Source organism: Stenella coeruleoalba, assembly GCF_951394435.1.
Source record: "Stenella coeruleoalba genome assembly, chromosome: 5".
NCBI classification, from domain to species: domain Eukaryota; kingdom Metazoa; phylum Chordata; class Mammalia; order Artiodactyla; family Delphinidae; genus Stenella; species Stenella coeruleoalba.
This window is the reverse complement of record NC_137150.1, coordinates 89,386,963-89,410,728: the sequence shown is the minus strand read 5'-3', so window position 1 is coordinate 89,410,728 and position 23,766 is coordinate 89,386,963. Positions and strand designations below refer to the sequence as shown.

Genomic DNA, 23,766 nt, shown 5'->3' with positions numbered 1-23,766 from the left:
TCTAGATTCTAACCTTACACAGAAACTTTTACTTTATTAATTTACCTTTGAAGAAGTTCCATGTAGGATTTTGTCAGTACTTCGTGTTCTTCAGCCACAGACTCTAACTTCCTATTATGTTGAAAGAGATGCTCAATATCCCTCTGGGCTCTTTCTGATTCAATCTCCTGTGACTTCAGCAACACACCAAGCTCTTCATTTTTTCTCTCAGCTTCTCTCAACATATTAGCAAGTGTCCGTGCCTAAAAGAAAATGGAATAGAGACTCTTCCACTATCATTTACATAATATGCTCAGTTTCTACAATTTAAAAGATTTGCCAAATAAATCTGTCTTATTGTCAATTTAATCATTAGGCCAGTCTAGAGGGGTAGAGGACAAGTTCTGCTCCCCAACATCAAGGGTGAAAGTGGGGTCATACAATTTTCACATAGTGTAACAAGTACTATAAACAGGGCAGCCAGCACAGGGAGGGAGGACCACCGGAAGTGCGGGAAGGAGAAGACCAGAGAAAGCTTCCTGGGAAAAGGAGGTATTAAAACTAACATCTGAAGGATTATTAAAAGTTAGAGAAAGAGAGGAAAAGGTATTCCAGACACAGAAGAGCAAGTGCAGGGACAGAAAACAGAAGAGTACGTCAAGTTTCAGAAACTGCAAAGCAATCTAATATGTCTGACTGCAGAGAATGCAGTAAGTTCTAAGGAATTTAAACTCTCTTCAGAGCTAAACGGTGAGACACTGAAGGATATTCAGCACAGGGGCAATGGAACCAGAGTACTGCCTCAGAGATGACTGTGGAGGAAGAAGGGAAGGTAGATCTAAATACAGAAGAAAGATGCCTTTGTATGTTGAGGGTGGCTGAGAGGAAGGAAAGGTAGGAAGACCAATCAGAGGCTCTGCTGAGATTCATGTGAAAAATGAAAAGAATCTGACCTGCAGCAAACAGTGGTAAGAATAGAGACAATGCAAAAAAAAGTAGCTATTCAGAAGGTAGAATTCAACTGAACTTGGTGAATGACTAATTGTAGAAGGTAAACTGTGTGATTTCCAGGTTTCTTGTCTGGAAAACTCTTAAGAACAGTACAGGGAATACATAAGAAACAATACATTTTTAAAAAGGGAGGGTGATGAGTTCAGTATTGGTTCTGCTGAGTTTGAAGTATTTGATGTATATTTAAATGGAGCTACACAGGAGACATTTAGTGCCTGAGAAAAAGGATCTGGGCTCAGCATATAAAATTGGGGGCATTAACATTCTGGTAATGACTGGAAACCGTGAATCACCTAAATAAGGGAAAAGGGATTAGAACATAATCCTGGAAAACTCAACATTTAAGGGGTGAGTAGAAAAAAAGGATATAGGAAAGAGTATACATTAGGGTAGGAAAAAAAAATCAGAAGATAATTGTGTAACCAAAATTAAAGGGAGACAGTTTCGAGACAGAGGGATACTAGTTAAATGCTAAGGACAATTTACTTCAAGCAGAGTCATGAAAATAAAACTAATATTTTGTACGTTTTATTTACTACATTTATTTTTCTACTCATCAGATGTGTCTTTATATTGTACACACTTCTGTCTCAGCTTGAGTTCTTTGACAGCGATATTGAGCAATCAGTCTATCAGCTTGTGCAAGGGCCAGAGCTTTTGCTTCCAAGAGATCTTGTAGCCTGCTTTCTTTGGACTGTAAGAAAACATATCATTAATCTTCATCATTTACTAGAAAACATCTCTTAAAGCTTAACTGTTACACATAATTAAAATAAGCTTGTACTCACAGCTAATGTGGATAGTTTCATCTCATATACATCCATTATGTCAGATATTCTCACATCATTAATCTCATCCTTTACCTGGGTTTTAATAGTTAAAAAATCAGAAATTGTTAACGCTCAACAAAATAAAAATACAAATGCCTAATGTGAGACTAAATCACTGAAACTTAATGTCATACCAGGCAGGTCGCAACCATTTCACTAACCTGGCTATTGCAAAAGAATATCTGGGTAAGATCTGATACTCTCATGGAAATTTAAAGTACATTCAAGTCGGGGGTGGTGCGGGGCGGCGGGAGGCTGAGCTGGTTAGGGGGGACTAAGGGAAGATGACAGCCATGTTAAAATGTAGGAATTTTATGACTGATTTTTTCCTCTTTCCAAACTTTCCAGAATACTGCCACTTTTTATAGTAAAAGATAAAGTTTCAATGATCAAATCTGCATCTAAAGTTGTTTAGATAAATGTTATAAGAAGGGCTGATATTTAGTTGGTATGTTCCAGGCAGAATCCTACTTATAATGGCTATTTATCACTCACCACAACTCCAGACTGAAGCTTCTCTATTAATTCCTCAATGTTCAATCCAGGAACTCTATCTTTCAAAAGTGGAGGAGTTAAACATTTTACTGATGTTGGAAAACTGTGATTCAATGATTGCAAAGGCATTCTTCTGGGCATATGTTCTGTTTCCTGTTGTCTATAGGTGTTGTTTGCTGCTATACTTTCTCCAAGCCTGAATGGGAATCAAAAAAAGAGAAATAATTATATGAAAATATAGCAAAAGGCAGAGTTGGTACAGAATTAGGGACTCAGTGAGAATGGGTCTTTTGGGGAGTGTAAGTCTTCAAATATTTCTGAAATAATCTTGGAATCTATGATGAAGCAGGATTTGGGTAAATATCCTAAATTTGCCAGAGGAAACTCTTTTCTACTCATAACCCTTTATAATGACAACTCCACCTCTGGTTTGGAGGCGTCAGAACTAGTTTCTGAGTGTGGATTATTTGTAAAACTTAAATACAAAGTTACTGGTATTGGTAAGAACATCCTTCTAACCATGGGCAACATCACCTAGCCTTTACTTTTTCCTTTGCCCTTCCCCTTTCTCAGTCAGTATGTTCTCACCAACCTGACTTCCATTCTGCCCCTGCCATTTATCCCATCTTGTTCTTGCCTCGGGGCCTTTGTACGAGTTGTTCCTTTACCTAGAACACTCTTCCCCCTAGATCTGCATAGCACCAGCTCCTTCTTATCATCAGATCTCAGTTCAGACTCACTTCCTCGGGCCCTCCACCCATAGTGACATGCTCATTATGAAACATTTTGTAAACCTCATGACAGAAGGTCCCCTAATTAACTGCAATATTCAAAATGCCTAGAAGAAGGCCTGGCACAAGCTGGCCCTCACCTTATTTAAACATTTGTTAAATGTTTAAATAAAACAAACACACTCCAAAAAACCAACCTACACACCTACCTACCTACCCATCGAGTATATAAATGCACCTTATTAAACTAAGATAATGTAAATATAGGCATAAATGGACATAAATAAAACAGCATAAGTGGACATCTGAGATAGTGTCCAAAGAGAAAATTATACAACACAAGACAGGGAGGGATGGCAAAGACATAGTGAAATGATAGGAAGGCTGCACATACAGAGACACAGGGTGAAACTCCACCTTTCAGTCAAGCTGAAGCTTTCTACTCTGAAGCGTGGGGGATTTTGCTTCATGTCAGATTACCACAGTTGAAGACGCAAGCTACCACAAAATAAAGCAGCCTCATACACGTCTACCTTGTAACTTGAGAAGCTCTCTATTTATCCATTTAGTTGTTAAAAAATATGATAAAATGAAAGGAATTTCAATTATATGGTCTCTAGGTCATGTTTTCCACAGTTCTTCATCTCTTAATTTATGACTACTTAAATTATTAATTCTGAAAAATGAGTTTGCTCAGTCAGTTAACAGAAATAGCAGAGGTTGGCAAACTTTTTGTTAAAGGACAAGGTAGTTAAGTATTTTAGGTTTGAGGATCCACAGTCTCTGTTACAACTACCCAACCCTAACGTCGTAGCATAAATGTAGATGTAGACAATACAGACAGTATGAAAATGAATGGGTGTGGCTTTGTTCCAATAAAATTTTATTTATAAAAATAAGCTCCTGGCTGCTGTCTAGAGTTTGCTGACCCCTGGCATACAGGAATGTCTTACCACTTAACAACTGTCTCAGTTCATTCAAACCACTTTTGTAAATTCATTCATATAAACTACCTAAACTTATTAAAATTAAAGTAGAACACTACTAGACATTTTGTCAACCATTTAGTTTACACACAGCACCGAAAATCTGAATTTTTTTCAAACCTAATTGCAAATATTCTCTTAATGTTTAAAATAGATGAACACAGTAGATAATTCTGCCCGGCCATTATCCCACCTTCTGATAATAACAGATTTTTTTCTTTAGGAATCCCTTCCTTGGTAAACGACCCAGATCTGGTCAATGAAAGCGATGCTTAGACTTATCACTCAAACGGTTGGGAAAGAAAAACTCTTTATATGGAGAAACTAAACTCGTAGGATGTAAGCTTAGTACAGAAGCTACTATGTTAAAAAGAGGTGTTGAGACAGAGAGGAGTAGCATCTGGATAATACATTTAATCACCTGGATGGATCTAGCTATTCCCTAAGTGAGTATACATCTGGCCTTTTTAATTGTGGGAATCAAATTTTTTCTAATTGAAAAACTTTTTTCACTTGAAAAATTACTATTACAATGAAGTCTTCAATTCACGAATTTTCCAATCTATCTATATTCAGGACTACTAAAGAAACATGGCAGGGTATTCCAGCACCACAAGAGACACACTGCAAATGATTATAACTCACACTAATGCAGGAAAATCTGGCAGTGGAGCAGCTTCCAATAATATTCCCAATCCAGACTGTACTTGTTCTCTACGGTCTGATGTTAAAGCAAAAGCCAAGGGAGTAATCAGGCGAGGATCCTAAGTAAATCAGAAACCAGAAAATAAAAGGCAGAAAGAATAAATAATGTCAGGTCTTTAAGAGTAAGGTGAATAAATAGACCTAAATCATAAAATAATTCTAGGCAAATTCGAAAGTGTTTCTACCTGATGTTTGAATGTATTTAATTAGTCTTTACCTTGTTATAACTGTCTATACAATCAATAGTAAGGTTGGCTTAAAAAACTCTGGCGAAGGTTTTGAATGCTTTATTGTGCCTAGGAAAATCATGTCTTAAATACTTTGAGTAATTTAAATATCACCTACAATTGAATGATGTTTTGAGTTACTGTTTTATTTTTCTAGCTACTATTTAAAAGAAAAACTGGCTAGAAGAACAAATGGCTAATCATTTCCAAATTAAAGTAAAATATAAAAGTAAAATTCAAATTAACTCAATAAAAAATTTTAATTTAGTGAATGTAACAATTATACTTTAAAGTGTAAGTCCGTCATGTCAGTAAATTTTACATTAGTACTAAGCCGCAAATCATCTATTCTGAAAAAAATTTTTATTGACATAAAATCAGAGAAAAATATTAAAATATAAATCTTTATAATTATCAACATTTTAGAATGTTAAGTGTTTTATAGGTACTCAAGTATAATCTAATGCCACAGAACTATTAAGAGATGGATTTTATCTCCAAAACCCTCATGGTAACCCTTTATAACTCCTCCCATCAACAGGGATCATTATTTCTACTTTGTAGTCAAGAAAACTGGAGCTCAGAGAGGTGAAGTAACTTGCTCAAGTCTGCACTGACTAAGAAATGGTGGAGTAAGCATCTGAACCCCCATCTCCTAAGCACTGTGCTCTCAAAGTGTATAAGTAGACTCTGCCTAAGGATCCAGTTTTGGCTTCTACCCTGTCTATACAGGCACTGGAGACATCTGTGTTATTATAGTAACTTAATTCACACGTTTGTTAAATATCTGTTAAAAGCCAAGTTTTGTGGATATCAAGGTAAACACCTAGAGCTCTTATTCAGCTACTATTATTATTGAAATCTGTAAGTTAACTATTTTCTGCACACCTCTCTAATTTTATTATCACTCACAATCAAGTCCGTTTCTTCCAGGAGTCTCCCTCTTGTCTTAAAACCCTACCTCATCAACCCCAAACAAAAACAAACACCCCAGAACAAATACCACTCCCCCCACCACAATGCCAATAGAAACAAATGAAGAAACCGGAAACATGACACAAAAAAGGAAAAGGCTGTGGAAGCACCGCTATCGTGAACATTCCATACATTAGAGTCAGGAGCACTTATGTTCAATTGCTGTGGAACTACGTAAAATAACTGTGTAGTGAGAATATTATAATCATGTAAGACAATTAACAATTTTTAAACTTCCTTCCAATGGCCAGTTCTAAGAAAAACATTAATCTTCTAAAGACTAAGAATATTACAACAGAAACATATAATAGGAAACATTTATATATAAATCAACTTCAATATTTGAAGAGTTTAAACTCACCTGAAGGATTTTGTAGAAGCTTACTTCCATACCAGGAACCAACTGTTTAAGTTTGTTCATCAAATCAAGAGTTTTCAAAATTACATCAGCAGCAAGTTTGCTTTAAAAATAAGTCATATTTAACTTAAATAACTCAAAAATTGCTTAGCTTATTTCTGTCCATACATCTAAAGAAAATAAAAACCCAAAACCTTTGTTCTTATACCTCAAGAAGATTAAGCATTGTTTAAGAGAAGAAAAAATATCAGAGACCAACATCCTTATAACCCAAGATCCAAAGAGAACAAACTGGCATTAATAGTTTAAGTTTAGACAGTGTTTCTTTTTCTAATCTCAAATACCAATACGCTTCAACTTTCTGCTTGAAATTACTAGCAGCATTGGCAACATGACTCATTTAATTCTTAGCCTTGTCACTAAAATATTAACAATAGAGGGCAACCTTAGGCAATAAAGAATATCTAATATTTACTGAATAAATTATACTAAGCCGTTTTTCTCAGCCTTGTAACTGAAAAGGAGTACAAAAAAGTAAAAAGAGATAATTCTTGTTCTTGAGGAATGTAATTATTGACAGTTTTGACATTCATGGAAATTGGAACAAATCACTGTTCAGCATTTAGCAGGTCCTCAACAAAGACTTGTTAGATGGACTTAATTTATGGGGGAGAAAAGGGATAAAATAATCTCATTACTATCAGTGAAAATCCACATTTAACCATAAGCCTTTACATGCTAAAGAAGAGTTGTCTTTGTTATTAGAAACCTTCAGCAGTGATGGATTTCTCTGAAATAAAAACAATCCCTGTGTTCTCATGCTTTTTCACTTCAAAATATAAAGTTAAATGAATATAAAAATACTCAGGCAATGTCAAAAAGGAACTCTAGAAAAAAAATGTTCAGAAGTATAAAAGACCCTTAGAGAATCACAACAAATTAAAATAAGACAAACCTAAACAATGAAAAATAAATCACAGATATTAATACCTCTGTTCAGAAGCATGTTATCTATGAATTAAATGAATTAAAAAAAATTCATCATGAAAATATTTTTCTTAATTCTCTGTTATACCTTGGCTTAGCAGAACATACCCAAGGATGACCCTCCAAAAGGAATGAGAATCATTACATCTTTTGATTTTTATTACCATTTTGCCATTTGTATTTCATATACTTACCACAATTCAGAATCTGCTACCTTTGTTCCAAACCCCAGATCAATCTTGCCATATGTAAATTGTTGCTCTATCAGAGTGGTACATTTGATAGTTGTCAGAATTTTTGCAATATGCATTTTTAGAGCATCATCTCCACACAGAGGTAAGTTTTGTTAAGGAGCACAAACAAAAAATTCTCAAAAACAAAACCCTTATATTTTTATAGCTGTTTACAGCTTTTAGGATGATTTCATACAAATTATTCTTGTTCCTGCAGTTTGGTGTAATTATTGTTACATTAGCTCAATGACAGATTAGGAAACTAGAGCTCAGAGCACTTAAGTGACTGACAAGTGGCAAGAGATGGGACTGACATCAAAAGTTTCTGACTCAGAGGTAAAACAGAGGAAGGATCTGCTTTTCTACGGGATGTTAGCTTTTTATTAACAGGTGTCACAACGGTTCAATAAATACTTGTTGAAATAAGGGAAGTTATTTTCTCATTTGTTATTCCTCAATTTCTCTTCCTGTACTGTAGTTAATTTGAATATCTATCATTTAAAAAGGGTTAAGTTTGGTACCACTCAATGAGAGAAAGCTTGAATATTTTACAGATAGTATCTCTAAGGTCAAGCAAAATAATCATGTGTTTTTACAGCAGTGGCTTTCAACTTTGGCTGTACGTTAGAATCACCTGGGTAGTTTAAACAGTCAATCACAAACACTCCTCCATCCCAGGGTTTCACATTACTTTAATTAAATCAGAATCGCTGGAAGTAATGTTCAAGAGTATTTTTAAATGTTCTCCACATTATTCTAATACATAGCCAGAGTTGAGAATCACTGCCATCAAGAAAGAGAAAAATTAAGAAGCAGCAGCTCAGAGAAGAGATTAAAGAGATGCAGAGTTTGCTCTAGGGCAGGAAAAAGTTGAGCAAATTCTTGTTGCTCTGAAATACAAGGTTATCTTTTTTATAACCAAGTGTTAATGTCATCTTTATTGAAACATTTATAGAGGTGTTAATTTTTAAAACACAAGCTAAAAAACTAAGCTAAAATAATAACTACCAATCTTTCTTTCTTCTCTGCTACACTCCATCAAAGAATGGCACCACACATCATCCAGGGGCAACAATTTGCATCAAAAGAGAGTATCAGGGTAGTTATTTTAGAATATATCTCCTAATCTCAAATTATGATAAAAATGTACAGATCAAGTTTAAAGAGCATTTCTGGAAATATTCTTTAGCTTAAAAGTTTTACACAGAAAAACAAGGGGAAAAAAGTCTAGATAACTTTTTAAGAGACTCATCCTTGAATATCAGGTCTGTAAGTTTAAACTTGAGTTCAGTAATTCTGAAAAGATTCAAGCATGAGAAATGACAAAATTATAAAGACAAAAATGCAGTAAATACAATTCTAAAAAAATAAGTAGTTTCCATGTTTATACTGAAGGATATTTAACAAAACTTCAATGGCCTTGACCATCCTTTCACATTTTTTCCTTATTAAGGCCTCATCTAGATTTTGTTCTGTGAACTGAAGCTGATCAAGGAATGTAGGCAGCAGAAGGGTCACAAAACGGTCAGCTGAGGAACAGTTAGCAGTATCTATGACATCCTGGAGAATTAACCACCACCAACGATTAAAAATAAAAACAGAGATGGAATACAGAATGCATAAACGGTCATCACTGAACTGCAACACTCTTTAAATTTCTTATACAGGTGATCCTTGAACAACGTAAGGGTTAGGGACGCTGACCCCACCACACAGTCGAAAGTCTCAGTACAACTTAGTTGGCCCTGGCCTTCTGTATCTGTGGTTCTGCATCCACGGATTCAACCAACCTCCTGAATTGTGTAGTACTGTAGTACTTACTATTGAAAAAAAATCCACATATAAGTGGACCCAAGCAGTTCAAACCTATGTTGTTCAAAGGTCAACTGTAATTACTTCAAAAATTCTTTGACCTGTGTCTCCGATTTAAAATCTACCCTTTTATCCAGTTTTGAGGGCTATGATGACTTTTTTCTCAAATGGAACAGTAAGGTTTTGGGTTAATCGAATGCAAACAAGACTTATTAAAGTGGACTGTATCTGTGATTTAAAAATTATTCTAAATTAAAAGTATGTACTGAAAACAAATATCCCGAATTTGCTAAATGTAATTACAATAACAGACAATGGTCTTAATACTTTACAACCACAAATAATTCCCATCAAGAACCTCAAAGCACTTTTTAAATGCAAAAACTGTTAACAGTCAAGATCAACATGAAACAATAATTTGTGCATAATCCTTAACAAATATATTTAATCACTCATAAGCATTTTGGTTTGTGCACAAGATCCAGTCATGAGAGGGTAAACATTCTACTAAGACACTGGGGTAGACAGAATGGGTATAAAAACAAGGAGAGGGCTTCCCTGGTGGCGGCAGTGGTTGAGAGTCCGCCTGCCGATGCAGGGGACATGGGTTCGTGCCCTGGTCCACGAAGATCCCACATGCCGCGGAGCGGCTGGGCCCGTGAGCCATGGCCGCTGAGCCTGCGCATCCGGAGCCTGTGCTCCGCAACGGGAGAGGCCACAACGGTGAGAGGCCCACGTACCACAAAAAAAACAGGGAGAATAGTACAGAATACTAAATGACCTAGAGAGTAGAATCTACCAGAATGTAAAGGCCTCTATGGAAAGGATTTCTGTCTATATCCTAAGTACCTGGCATGCTCCACTCTATTTGACTGACTTAATCCAATGTTCTATATATCCATTCCATAAAGACAGTAGACAGTATCTACTGAGATGGAGAGATAGAATGTGACTACTGAAAGAAGCACAGTCATTCACCAACAACCCATACAAATCTTAGTCAATACCTTTACTTATTATACTGAAAGGAGTATATATGCTATTTAGTGAGAAAACAAACAAACAAAATTCTCGCTAATATTTGTGACCTTGCCAGAAAAAAGGAATTCAGTAGCTGAATGGTACGGAGTTAGTAATTGAGAAGTTTTCCTGAAGTGTATGAACAACTGGAAGTTTATTATGAACATTTTACAAAACAAACTGTTCACTGAGAATCATAAAAGTGGAAAAGTCAATTTGTTAATCACTCTAGTACCTCAAATATTTCCTTGAACAACTCCAGTGCTAAAATAGAACAGTTTTCTGATCCATCCAAAGGTTGGCTTGACCAACGAAGTAGAGCTACAGGAGGTTCTAAACACTTAGAACGGCTTCCCAGAATGGTGCTGCCAGATGGAGGTTGTTCAAATATCATCTGCGTAAGCACATGGCGCAGCTGAGTCACTGAACAGAACGCAAGAAGTAATTCTAAAACCTGTGCAATATAAAGCCTTCATTAAATGTCAATTTCATTAGACTTGAATGCACAAAGCAACCAAAAAATGAAGCTGGAAATGAAATACATTTTTAAAGAAAATAAAATAAAAATTGCTTCCAATTTTTCCAAGTATTATTTTTCAAAATGTGTCACTAGGTTCCAGAAGGTTACAAATAAATTTGTTAATGGTAGTTACTTCTAATAACAGGATTGTGAGAGCCAAAGAAGAAAGGGCAACCTCAACTAATCTTATATACCTTCTACAGTACTTAATTTTTTTTCAGCACAAACATGTTGCTTCAAAAATGAAAAAATGAAATTAGTAATTAAGAATACCTGCTATCATGCTAAGATTTAAGAACTGCTATAAAGCATACTTTAGGATAATATTTAAAAGTGGCATCCCATAGCTTTAAAAGCTTAAGGATGGCTACTTCCATATTGTTTACACAGTGTGGCAATCAGCCCCTTAGCCTGCCTCCCTATTCTACTTCATTTCTTCCTTGCTTCATAACTGAACCTTATTCCATTACATAGCATCCCACATCAACTTGTTTACTAGCTGTTAAGTTAAATTCTACCGTATTTCATTTACTACCAACTTATCATTAAAAAAAATTATTGGTACCTCTTTGCCTACTCACTTATTTTCTACCTTTCTTCATCTGTTTCTTATAAATGGCATACAATTGGGATTTGTGTTTTAATTAACCTGATAGTGTCTGCTTTTAACAGAATGCAGCCCGTTAGCATTTACTATGTTACATATGATAAACTCTTTGACTTATTCTCTTTTAAATATAAATTGTAGTACTTGTTTTTGAATAGGTAATACATTCTTTTGGTTCCAAAGTCAAAGGTACTAGCCTGACCTTTAACTACACTCTCTGGAAGCAACAGACAATATTACCAGTTTCTTATTTATCTTACCAGAGATACGTTCTGCACATACAAGCAAATACTTTCTCATTTACACTTTCTCTGTAAGTATAACATAAAGGGAAGTAAACATATCAATTGCTACTGCAAAGCTAGATGTTTTCCTCAAAGTGAATACACCTGTATAACTAGCAACTAGGTCAAGAAAGAGAATTCCACTAAAACTCCAGAGTCCCCTTGTGTCCCCTCCCAGACAATGCTCCAACCACTACTCCACATCAGATTTCTGACACCAGAGATTAATTTTACCTTAGCTATTCTTGGATCTTTGCATTTCTGTATAAATTTTTCAATCGGCTTGCCAGCTTATATTAAAAACTCACATGGAACTTTATATATAAATAGAATCTTATAGTGTATACTCTTACACCTGGCTTCTTTAGCTTAGCATTATCTTAGTGAGATTCACTCATATTTTCGCATGCAGCTGCATTTCACACATTCTCATTGCTTATAGTATTCCAATGTATAAATATACTACAGTTTATTTCCACTGTTGATGGCATTTAGGTTGTTTACAATTCTTGGCTATTGGTAACAGTACTGCTATGTTTTGTACATGTCTTTTGGTGAACACAAGTATTCAATTCTTTGGGGTAAATATTTAAGAGTGGAATTGCTGGGTCATAGTTGCATATGTCCAATGTTAGTAGATAATAAGTTTTCATAAATGGCTGTACCAATTTTTGGCCCATGAGTACAGCGACACTCTCTTTATATTTTTTACATTCTCTCTATGCTTGATATTATCCACATTTTTAATTTTAACCATCTGGTGGGTACGTACTGGTATTGTATTACCATTTAAATGTGCATTTCCCTGAAGATTAATAAAGTTGAGCAACCATTTCATATTTATTGACCAATTCAAGGTTTTTTTTTTGCTCAGGTTATCTTTTGGGTTCAGTGTTTTTTCTCCTTTATAGGTGCAAATTTTTAAATGATACACTTTAGATAAGAGTCCTTTGCTCAATATATGTATTGTAGATATCTTTTCCCGCTCTGTAAATAGTACCAGTTTTAAACTTTCATTTTCTATTTAACATTTTCTACATGTCTTTTGGTGAAATGTCTCTACTGGCTATATAGCTAGGAGTGGAATATCTGTGTCATAGGTTGTACATGTGTTTAACAGGCACCGTGAAACAGTTTTCCAAAGGGATTATGCCAGTTTATGAAGATACAAGGAGGGCTCCAAAGTATCGGTAATGTTCTGTTTCTTGCTCTAGATACCGGTTATATGGCTGTGCTCATTTTGTAAAGGTTCAGAGATCTATGCACTTAGATTTTTCTGCACATTATAGTTTTTAAAAACTTTAAAACGAAAAGTTGTGCTTTTATATACCTTTGAAGAAGAATCAGGATCCTTTCCATTAAGAAGACCTAATACTTGATTAAGACATGAAGAAAAGTGTTCATACCTAAGTTCAAAATAAAAATACACATCAAGTGATAATTATGAAACTGATATATTAAAAATGACTTTTATATAAAATAAATCATACTGTTCAGATGTAAAACTGGTTTTGAAACAGATTAATCAAGATATGTATATTTTGGAGAATGACACAACCTTGTATACCTAAGACAAAGACTGAAACATACACACACACCCTTGTTATACTTTTACATTTCAAGTCAGGAGAGCAAAAAGAATGGGAATAAAGCACATGAAAACATTTTGATTTTAGTCTATTGCGAATTAGTAGAGTCCAAGTTTACTAAATCTAAAAAGGCAGTTTTGTTTACTACAAATACATCTTGGTTTAAAAAAAAGTCCTAAAATTTGTCAGAGAACCATACCTGATAAGATGATCGGCAATTTTAGGATTCTTAAGAAGATCCATCAGTAGATCAACTGAATACTTTCTAGTTAGTGTGCCATCACCATTTATGAGAATATTAAATATTAGTTGAAAAGTCTGATGAATGTTTCGAGCATGGAACAGCTTAAAAACAAATCAGGAAAAGTATATTATACAAAAAAATTTAAGTTGACCATCCTAAAACTCAACAAAGAGTCTCAATGACTTTTAAAGTATCAGAGAATATAAACTTCAGAATTATTTTCGTAAATTGCAAAAAAAAAAAAAAAAAAAAAACTTACCTTTTCCCCAACCTCTTCGTTTAATGTCAAACTGGATAATATTGAAAGTGCAAACACAACCACAGTTAAACTACTATGGGCCAGGAAGCTTATAAGAGTTCGATAAAAAGATTTCACATTATTCTGAGGAAGAAAAAATTTTTTAAATAAATTAGAATAAAAAAATTATAAGTCTTACATTTTGTTTTAGAAAGTATATCTTACACAGAGTAGGTAAACTTTTATTAAACATTATCAACTTAAGAGATCATTCAAGGAGTGAGTAAGATGATACTTTTACATATTGCTTACAGTAGTATAGACAGGTACAATCTAAGTGAAGAGCAGTGTGTAGTCATGGGTTTATGAGCAAATGTTTACCTTCCTCAAACAGTTCCATGGCTCAAAATAACCTCCACCAACAAAATAAGACCAGGTCAGAAAAATCCAGCACATGAACAAATGAGATATTATTTAATTTAAAACAAGTAATACTGAATATTGCATAGCAAGGGAACTGTTCACAAAGCACCTTAAAGAATCAATGAACTTTCCTGATTTAATATATTTCTAACAGTAGTTCAGTTAACCTCACTTGAGTGCCTTCATTTATCTCGAGTACTGGTAGTGATGTTAGGCACTTACTTATAAATATTTCTGGGAGAGCTGTAATTGATTTTGTGGAAATACAAGAGTGAGGTAAATGCAACTGCCAACGGCATATCTCCCCTTTTTAAAAAATAAATTTATTTATCTATCTATTTATTTATTTATTTTTGGCTGTGCTGGGTCTTCGTTGCCGTGCGTGGGCTTTTTCTCTAGTTGCCGTGAGCAGGGGCCACTCTTTGTTGCGGTGCACAGGCTCTACGCATGTGGGCTTCAGTAGTTGTGGCTCGTGGGCTCTAGAGTGCAGGCTCAGTAGTTGTGGCGCACAAGCTTAGTTGCTCTGCAGCATGTAGGATCTTCCCAGACCAGGGCTCGAACCCATGTCCCCTGAATTGGCAGGCGGAGTCTCAACCACTGTGCCAACAGGGAAGCCCCGTGTCTCCCTTCTATCAGCACAAAATAATTTAGCATTTCTTGTATTATTCAATATGACAAATAATGGGATGCTACGGAGAAGAAAAACTTTTAGTATTTAACATTTTTATTAACTCTTAACTTGTCTTAATTAAACATGTATGAAGGTTGGAATACGTCAAGTTATTTATATGTCAATATGATTCTTTGTTAACTTTGATGGCTCAGCTGGATAACACAGGAGAATTCTTGTAAAATTTTTTTTAAGAAAAAGGTGAAAAAAATTTTCTTTAAGCATAGAGCCCACCACAAAACTAGAGAGAAACATTTCATAAACTTCTTACCAAAGTCTTTATGTGTGTTTGAACAGAAAGACTGTGCCGACAAAGATTTGCCAATAATCCTAGACAAGGCATTGTCAACTCATCTTCAGAAGACTGACTGTTGTTTTAAGAAAAATAATAAAAGATAAAAACATTAGGTTCCTTCTAAATTACTCAAAATTATATAGTCATTTACACATTTAAATTCCTTCCTTTTTCTAAGAAAAGAAAAATCTGATTAACATGTGAAGACTGCCAAGCTTTGAATAGTACTGATCATTTATTTCATGTTTTGAAACTAAATGATCCTACTCAATTGCAGCATACAAATATAGAAATAATTGTCAGAGTAACCATGTGCTGTCTTATCAGTATATTCTTTGGTCAATAAAATTAAATATAAACATAATTTTCAGTTTCAATAAGTTTTTCTGTCTCAATCAATTCATTTCATAAATTTTTGTTATAAAAATTAAAGCTGCTTTACACCACTTGATCCTTGAAATCATCTAAGAGGAATAAATAAGAATCAGCCTCATTCAGTTTAAAAAGTTGGAAAAACTTATTTAAGAAAAATAGAACTATTACACGGCTTTAGTTAAACCAGTGGATTATCTGCTTACATGTTTGGTTGCATACTCACATATGATCAATCAGGAATGTAATTAATTCATCTATATTGGCACCAGAATGCAAAATTTTGACGTTATATGTTAACCTCTGCAGAAGCTGAATGCACTGAGAATAAGAAAATAGCAGTGAATATAAACATATAAAAACACATTTGTGTGCTCAAAAGAATGAACTGCTGTACATATTCTGAGCATGTAACCATTTTAGGAGGCATTTAGAGCAAGAACTTTTCCATATCTTAAAAAGGTTCTATCTTCACATACAAGTAATGAGATCTTAAACACACACAAGTAATTAGACCTTAGAGTTCATCTCCTGATTCACACATTTCTATATATTCTCTCTCAAACAGCATCTTGTCATTAACCTGGCTCACTTAATCATCTTAAACTTATATGCAAGTTGAAACACATATTCTATCAATTCTAAGATAGATATTTTTCTTACTTTACCATTTTTAAAATTGCATGTCAGTTTAACTTGCAATGTTTTTCTTTCTTACAACTGATGGCATATTAGGTTGAGAAATATTATGGGTATAAGAGCTTTGAGTCTATGCTAAATAATACCAAATCTGTAGCTTCAGTTTTTGTAGAATGTTTCCTCAACAGATTGAGACTAGGTGCCAACTCAAATTACAATTTTAACATGAATAGCTGACATCTGTATTTATAAGCCTGTCAAAATAGTCATAATCTGGATTTTTCTTAAATTATAGTGCTAGATGTGAATAAAATTCTCTTCTTTAGAAACTCGTAAATAGTAGTACATGTGTGACCAACCAGCTTTTAAATTTATTAATGGTGAGAACTGTGCCTAATCATGCGGTATTATACCAGCATATAGTACACTGTAAGCCAGCAGTTTACGATAGATACTATCAATTTTGATCTGAAAATAAGGAAGGAAGAATGAGCATTAAGTGGAAAGTACTGTGTGGGTGTACATACCTGCAAAAACACTGAATCACTGTGGCAAGTACTGCTCCGACAAACCACTCCTGCCAGCACACTATTCAGGCTGTACGTATTCTGAAGACAGTCTCTGGTTTCATTGTCTACAGCTGTAAGTTAAAATAAAATGACACAAGATAGATCATTTTTATAAATAATAATTTAAAATTTATTTCATATTAAATTTACCATTATATAAAAATATCAAATATGATATGGCTATTTTGTTTACAAACACCTTCCAATTCAGAAATTTAACCAGGGTGGCTATTATATTGGACAACACAAATATAGAACATTTTCATCATCTACTGGACATGCTGCTCTATGTTATCACTTCTGTATCACTGGGTTTTTTTTTTTTTTAAATAAGTATGTATTAATTTTATAATCACACAGAGAAATATCTCCCCTCCACCCCCAAACACAAATCAAGAATAAAGTAACCACTGAATGAAAATTTTAAAACTAAAGGTAAGGTAGGGAAAAATAGAAAAAGTAACACTTGCATTTTTAGCCTTAGCTCTAAGTTCAGTGTAGTCTATCAAAAAAGGATGATGTTTTGATCACTAGCTATGACTTTCCAGAGCGCTGTAGCTCACACAGACATTATGTACATGCATATTTTTTTAATTCATAAATAGGCCCGCATTTCCCAAGGTACATTCTTTTCTGTAGACCACTGAACCCTTGATATGTTTCAGATTCTTTGTTCTAATAATCTTAAGAAAGCCTGCATATAATTTTCCCTTTTCAAGAGATCCACAATACAAAATAGTTCTGAGAGGTCCTGCAATGAAGAAATCTTTTGAATGTGAATCATTCTACAAAAGATTCTATAACTAAAACTGCCCTTTAAAAAAATACTAAATTCATACATCTTCTAAAAAATAAAAAAGAGAAACTAATACATTACCTAGTTGAGATAGCAAACTGACGATACTTAAGATCAGTGAAGCACTTATGTTTGGGTCTTCAAGTAGCTCTACAAGGCAACTTAAGCATTCACTTGGTAGTATGTGATTTGATGTAAACAATCGGGTGAGCTTCTGTCCAGAAATTACCTAGAAAAGAGTCATTAAAATGTGTTAGTTAGGGCTTCCCTGGTGGTGCAGTGGTTAAGAATCTGCCTGCCAAGGCAGGGGACACGGGTTCGAGCCCTGGTCTGGGAAGACCCCACATGCCGCGGAGCAACTAAGCCCGTGTGCCACAACTACTGAGCCTGCACTCTAGAGCCCGTGAGGCACAACTACTGAGGCCATGTGTCACAACTACTGAAGCCTGTGCGCCTAGAGCCCATGCTCCACAACAAGAGAAGCCACTGCAATGAGAAGCCCACGCACTGCAACCAAGAGTAGCCCCTGCTGACCGCAACTAGAGAAAGCCCGCGCGCAGCAACGAAGACCCAACACAGCCAAAAATAAATTAACAAAACAAAACAAAAAAGAGCCCTCTTTAAAAGTCATGAGGGACAAAAAATAATTTTTTAAAAAAAGAAAATATTAAAAAAAGAAAAAATGTGTTAGTTAAGAATTGGCAATTTTCACTTCTCCATTTCAAATAAAAATCCAGTTCTTCCAAAGTGCCATTGCCACACTCTTTCCCAATTTAGAAAATTCATACATGTTGTTCCCTCTGCATGGAAGATCACCTATCCCTTCACTCACTAACTAACGTAATCATTCCAGTCTCAATTTTGTTTCTTCCACTAAGCTTTCTCTAATCCTCTCCCACTAACTAGGTTAGGTTTGCCTGTTATACTATCCTATAGTACATTACACTTTTATTTGCTAAGTCAGCAAGCTTTTGCCAACTTAGCAATACTTATCCTCCCCACTACATTGATGACTCCATGAAGGCACAGACTACAAATCAGCATTCTACTATCAACATATTTACCGAATAAATGAATTCCATCTTCTTTGAGGGAGGCAAATGGAACGTGGAAAGCAGCTAAATCCAAAGGATTATTCATGGGATTAACTATGTGAGTATTCCTTCTGCTCCCTACCAGACAGTACCTAAGCCCAGAAGTTAGAGATCACAAAGAAGAAGTTAAAAAAAATTTTTTTGAGTAGGCAGGTCAGGAATTAAAAAATTTTATTATTTGTTATTTCACTATTTACTCCTCTCATAACACTATAAACGTACTACCTACTGCCTACTAGCACCACCTCCCGAAAGGGTAAGCTGGGATGAGGGCTGGGAACAGTTGTCAGACAGCCACTTACTTTCAAAATGCTTTATGAATATTATTCATTATTAAGAAAATCTTTTCTATAAATATAAAAAATCATTTACTTTAAGATTAGATTAAATCTGTTCTAAACGTTTTTTTGCGGTACGCGGGCCTCTCACTGTTGTGGCCTCTCCCGTTGCAGAGCACAGGCTCCGGACGCGCAGGCTCAGCGGCCATGGCTCACGGGCCCAGCCGCTCCTCGGCATGTGGGATCCTCCCAGTCCGGGTCACGAACCCGCGTCCCCTGCATCGGCAGGCGGACTCTCAACCACCGCACCACCAGGGAAGCCCTAAACGTTTTTATTCTTAAAAGACTTTTATTTAAAAAGACTATAATCAGAATTGTTTCTTTCTTTTCTATATCCCTTTTATACCCTCGCCCAGATGTCAGTTTTTCTTGTAAAGCTTTGCCGATAAGAGATCTTCAGAATATCTGTTCCCACAGAGTATGTATTTTAACATTAAAGTAAAAGTCTATCAGACTGAAAAAACAGGTCCAAAAGTGAAATTAGATAATGATAGTAAATATTTTGAGGTAAGGAACCTTCTGAGCATTGCCCTTTTGCCTGCTTATACAGTTAGCCCTCTAAAATATTAAGACATCTTCTGCTTTAAATACAATTTCCCTAAGGATTGGACCTGTATTTCAACAACATAAGTATTCTAAGATATAATAATTATTTATTATAAGGTAAAATAAAAAAAATCACTTTGCATATTTTCCTCTTTACTCATACACACTGAATGTTTTAATGCAAATAGGACTTATTTCAGTAATAACTAATACTCTAGCACTTACTCTGGCCTAGCTATTGTTCTAGGTACATTATGTATGTTAATGCCTTTCAGCTTCATAATAAACCTGTACTAATTGTTTTACAGATGAGTAAACTGAGGCACACATAATAGACAGCGGTACAACTGGGATTCACTGTTCCTGCATCCCTGCTCCATAATCATTACATAAGATTAGTGCCGTGAAACACCGTCAAGAATGAGACCAGGGCTTTCCTGGTGGCACAGTGGTTGGGAATCCGCCTGCCAATGCAGGGGACACAGGTTCGAGCCCTGGTCTGGGAAGATCCCACATGCCGCAGAACAACTAAGCCCGTGCGCCACAACTACTGAGCCTGCGCTCTAGAGCCCGCAAGCCACAACTACTGAGTTCACGTGCCACAACTACTGAAGCCCGCGCGCCTAGAGCCCGTGCTCCGCAACAAGAGAAGCCACCGCCAATGAGAAGCCCACACACTGCAATGAAGAGTAGCCCAAGCCTGCATGCAGCAACGAAGACCCAACACAGCCATAAATAAATAAATAAATTTATATTAAAAAAAAATGATACCAGCTCAGCTCTGCTGATCATAAAAAAAATCCAAAGCTAAGGTTCTGCAAGAAGACAAAAATAGTGCAGCAGAAGCGCAGCAGGATAGCAGAGTGAATAATCGTTCACATGATAACCATCTATCACCCTTTGTATCCTCAGATGTTGCTCTCATGAGGTTGCTCTCATGAGGTCTCATGAAAAACATTCACCATTAATACTGTCAACCAAAAGAGTTAAAATTTAAAAATCTGAGAGCACCAAGGAGTGGTGTGGATGAATGACAGCAAAATTCACATATTGCTGGTGGGAGGATACATCAGTATAACTTGTGGAAAACTGGTGTTTTAACCAGAACTGAACATAAACTTACCCTAAGACCCAACAATTACACTATGAGGTATATAAGAGAAATGAATACATACATCCACAAAAAAATGTGTAAAAATGTTTATAACAGAGTTACTCATAATTCCACCCAGAACTGGAAACAACCCAGCTGCTCATGAACAGGATATATATAAACTGTGGTACCTCTGTACAGTGGAATTCTAAATAGCAATAAAAAAGAATGAAATACTGGCACGTGGGCCACATGAATAAATTTTACAGATTATATTGAGAGGAAGAAGCCAGACACAAACGTACATATTAATCCACTTATCTGAAACCTTAGGGATAGTTGAAAAACTTATAGGTTGTTGGAAATGTTCTGTCTCATACGACAGGTGGTAGCTACTTGAGTGTACACTTATGTTTAAAAAAAACTATCAAGCTCTTCACTTAAGATTAATGCACTTTATGTAAGGTATGTATGTTCTCTCTCAATTAAATGGCCGAAGAATTTTTGGTAAACCTCTTGAAAACTTTGGGAACACAGTACCAAGAAGCCAATCTCCAAGCCTCAAATTTCTTTGAAGTCTCTTTCAATTCATGATAACACCCTGTTCAGATTCACAACACAACTGTTTACTCTCAAAGAGAGGTAATATTTCAGATTAGAATCTAAATTTCTTAACTCCAAATTCTTAAATAAAACTGACAGCTCTTATTATTCTGTGGCTTCTGGAGTCCACTACTGCACTGTTCTATCCTCATTGAGAAGCAAAGCCCTAGCATTTATTTAACAGCTAACACCTTCATTGTTAGGTTTGTAGGGATTTGTTGAGGTAATGAATGAAAAAAGAAAAGTGTTAAGAGGTAAGCTCCTGAAGTGGTAAGAAGAGGAGCACCAGTGAAGCTTGAAAAAATTCACAGTTAGTGCACTACTGTCACAACAAAGGCTGATGTTGCTGTGCCATTCACTGTTGCCTTCTCTGTAGTATTTTGCAAACCTTTGGTAATTTAGCCTTTTATCATAAGGTTAATAAAACAAATCATATATCTAAAAATTATGTTCAATTTTATGTTAACAGAAGCTGCGACAGAGAGAACTTTAATTCTATGTTAACAGAAGCTGCGACAGAGAGAACTTTAATTCTATGTTAACAGAAGTTGCGACAGAGAATTAAAATAAGCTTTGATTGAGCTTAATTACTTTTTATTAAACTGAGGTCATTATTAGTTGGAATTCCCTGAATGCATAACTAATGACAGCAGGAGTTTAAGAGCCTAAAAACAAATAGGATCACAGAAAGCTGTGAGTATAACTTTTAGTATAAGATAAGTACACTCTAGATGCAAATCACTAGGAACTAACAGAAAAAGTGACAATTCAGCATTTTAGGACTGAAAAACTGAGCAATAAATTTTGGTAAAGAAAAACTGTGATTACTAGTAAGGGAGATTGCTTCCTAATCCAGAGAAAGATTAAATAATAATTTTCAAGCCCGAGTTCAACATGAGTTCAAATAAAAGCAGTAAGCAACAGGTTCAGATTGTAAACTGCCTAGTGACAGGGGTAAATCAAGTTTTAATCGTTACTCCCCATGACCTCCACCTCTGAGAATTGTTGTACATTTTGAGAAGGCTCTGTTACAATGGAAAAACCAACATAAGAAGCAAAGGAAAAGATAACAGCTCTAGCTCTTTCCTCTACCAACTCCAAATACGGCCTAAATCCCCCAACCTTTTGTCTCAACCCCCCTCTTTCTAGGGCTATCAGTAGTTACTCATCCCTTGCTGCAGTCAGCTGAACGCGGAGGGGCTTGGGGCGGGATAGAGGAGGGTGGGAATTCAAAGCTGACAATCTTTAGCCTTCTTTACCAATACAAAAAGGCAGCGGAGGGAGCGAGCTGTCCTTTCTTTTCTAGGCTGAGACCACTACATCCCGGCCACCAAGTGACCGAAGGCTACGAGGAAGTCCGTCTCGTCCGCCACCCCGAAAGCCCTCACCTCCAAGTGCCGCAAAAGCTGGGTGGCGTTCGCTTCCGACTTAACTGCTTTATACTGACTAATGGTCAGAAGCAAGGACTTCAAGCAGGCGGTGTTGTCCATCAGGACCCGCCACAGTCCCGCTTCGGGGTTACCACCGCCGTGTCAGCTCGGTCCTCTAGCTTGACCCGCGCTTTTTAAAAAATTTTCCGCCCCCACCCACTCGCTCCCAGAAGCTTCCGGTTCCGTTCGGGCTGCGGAAGTCCCTGGGCAACCTGGGGAAGTGACCCTTCTAGGAAGGGAAGGGAGGGGAGGGGCGTGGTGGTGGAGGGAGGGTGAGGTGGGGATCGAGGCCCTTCGTGAGTCCGTGAGGCGAGCTGCGAGTTGTCCTTTTAGACCCCCTGATCCGAAAAGCCGCGAGGTTTCAATTCGAGATCCCGTGAAGACGAGACATCTCGCGAGAAGTGCAATTGCGGCTCCACCTGTGAAGGGGCGGTGGGCCGGTGGGACGCCCGGGGGGTCCTTGTTAATCAGTGCGGTCTGTTTGCGTTTGGTTCCTCGGCCTTCACGCTGGATGGCCAGTTTTTCCTTTGTTCATCATCCTCTACCTGAGAAATGGTCGCTTCCCCCTAGTCTAGACACGGTGAGGAGCTCTGAGGAGGAGAATCTTGGGCTCTAGATTTTGAGGCGGCCTGGGAGGGGCCTCTTTTTAAAACCGCTCATTTGTCCACCCCTTCTACTCAGGAATGTTTGTTTCTTAGAGTAAACCTATGGCCATTCGGATTCGGTGGCAAGTTAGTCATGCCCTTATGATAGTGGTTGTCAAATTTGTTTGAGAAAGCTGGTCCAGGTGACTCCTGAGCCAAGTGTTGCTCCGGAGGGTGTTCTGATTAGCGTCAGTTTTTGTAAGTGAAGGTGCTGTTTTTATCTGGCGTAGTTGATTGTTTTATAAATCTTGGTGTCTAAGGAAATGGCACTGTTCGCGGTTTTTCATTAGAGATAATATTATGCATGTATATATAATGAAATGAGTCAGGCTGGTTCTGGAGCTTTTTGCTTAATGTATGCTAATGTTGAATGAAGCTTTAAAAGCCAGTTTGGATAAAATTTTAAGAATAGGGTACACGTCC

General features: G+C 36.3%; 2 protein-coding genes across 6 annotated transcripts in view; one reads left to right on the top strand and one right to left on the bottom strand.

Moving 5' to 3' along the window:
* CIP2A (cellular inhibitor of PP2A) overlaps nt 1-22,872 on the bottom strand; it is a 28,456-nt gene extending 5,584 nt beyond the window's left edge. For 2 of the 5 annotated variants that reach the window (XM_079923030.1, XM_079923034.1), the window contains exons 1-17: nt 22,658-22,872; nt 17,677-17,824; nt 16,758-16,870; nt 15,818-15,912; nt 15,196-15,292; nt 13,853-13,975; nt 13,549-13,694; nt 13,091-13,166; nt 10,585-10,803; nt 8,918-9,077; nt 7,479-7,620; nt 6,301-6,400; nt 4,678-4,796; nt 2,316-2,511; nt 1,779-1,853; nt 1,574-1,684; nt 46-242 (exon numbers count right to left, since the gene is read on the bottom strand). In XM_079923030.1, coding sequence (XP_079779156.1) covers nt 46-242; nt 1,574-1,684; nt 1,779-1,853; nt 2,316-2,511; nt 4,678-4,796; nt 6,301-6,400; nt 7,479-7,620; nt 8,918-9,077; nt 10,585-10,803; nt 13,091-13,166; nt 13,549-13,694; nt 13,853-13,975; nt 15,196-15,292; nt 15,818-15,912; nt 16,758-16,870; nt 17,677-17,824; nt 22,658-22,759 — 2,219 coding nt within the window. In that variant the 5' untranslated portion in view covers nt 22,760-22,872. Of the gene's footprint in view, nt 1-45; nt 243-1,573; nt 1,685-1,778; nt 1,854-2,315; nt 2,512-4,677; nt 4,797-6,300; nt 6,401-7,478; nt 7,621-8,917; nt 9,078-10,584; nt 10,804-13,090; nt 13,167-13,548; nt 13,695-13,852; nt 13,976-15,195; nt 15,293-15,817; nt 15,913-16,757; nt 16,871-17,676; nt 17,825-18,659; nt 18,784-22,657 lie in introns of those variants that run through there. The other 3 variants (XM_079923031.1, XM_079923033.1, XM_079923032.1) reach the window with 3 other exon arrangements.
* A 133-nt stretch (nt 22,873-23,005) lies between these two features.
* Nucleotides 23,006-23,766, top strand: part of DZIP3 (DAZ interacting zinc finger protein 3) — a 121,900-nt gene continuing 121,139 nt past the window's right edge. Inside the window, exon 1 of the mRNA XM_079923415.1 lies at nt 23,006-23,279. The gene's annotated coding sequence lies outside the window, so the exon portion shown is untranslated. The remainder of the gene's footprint in view (nt 23,280-23,766) is intronic.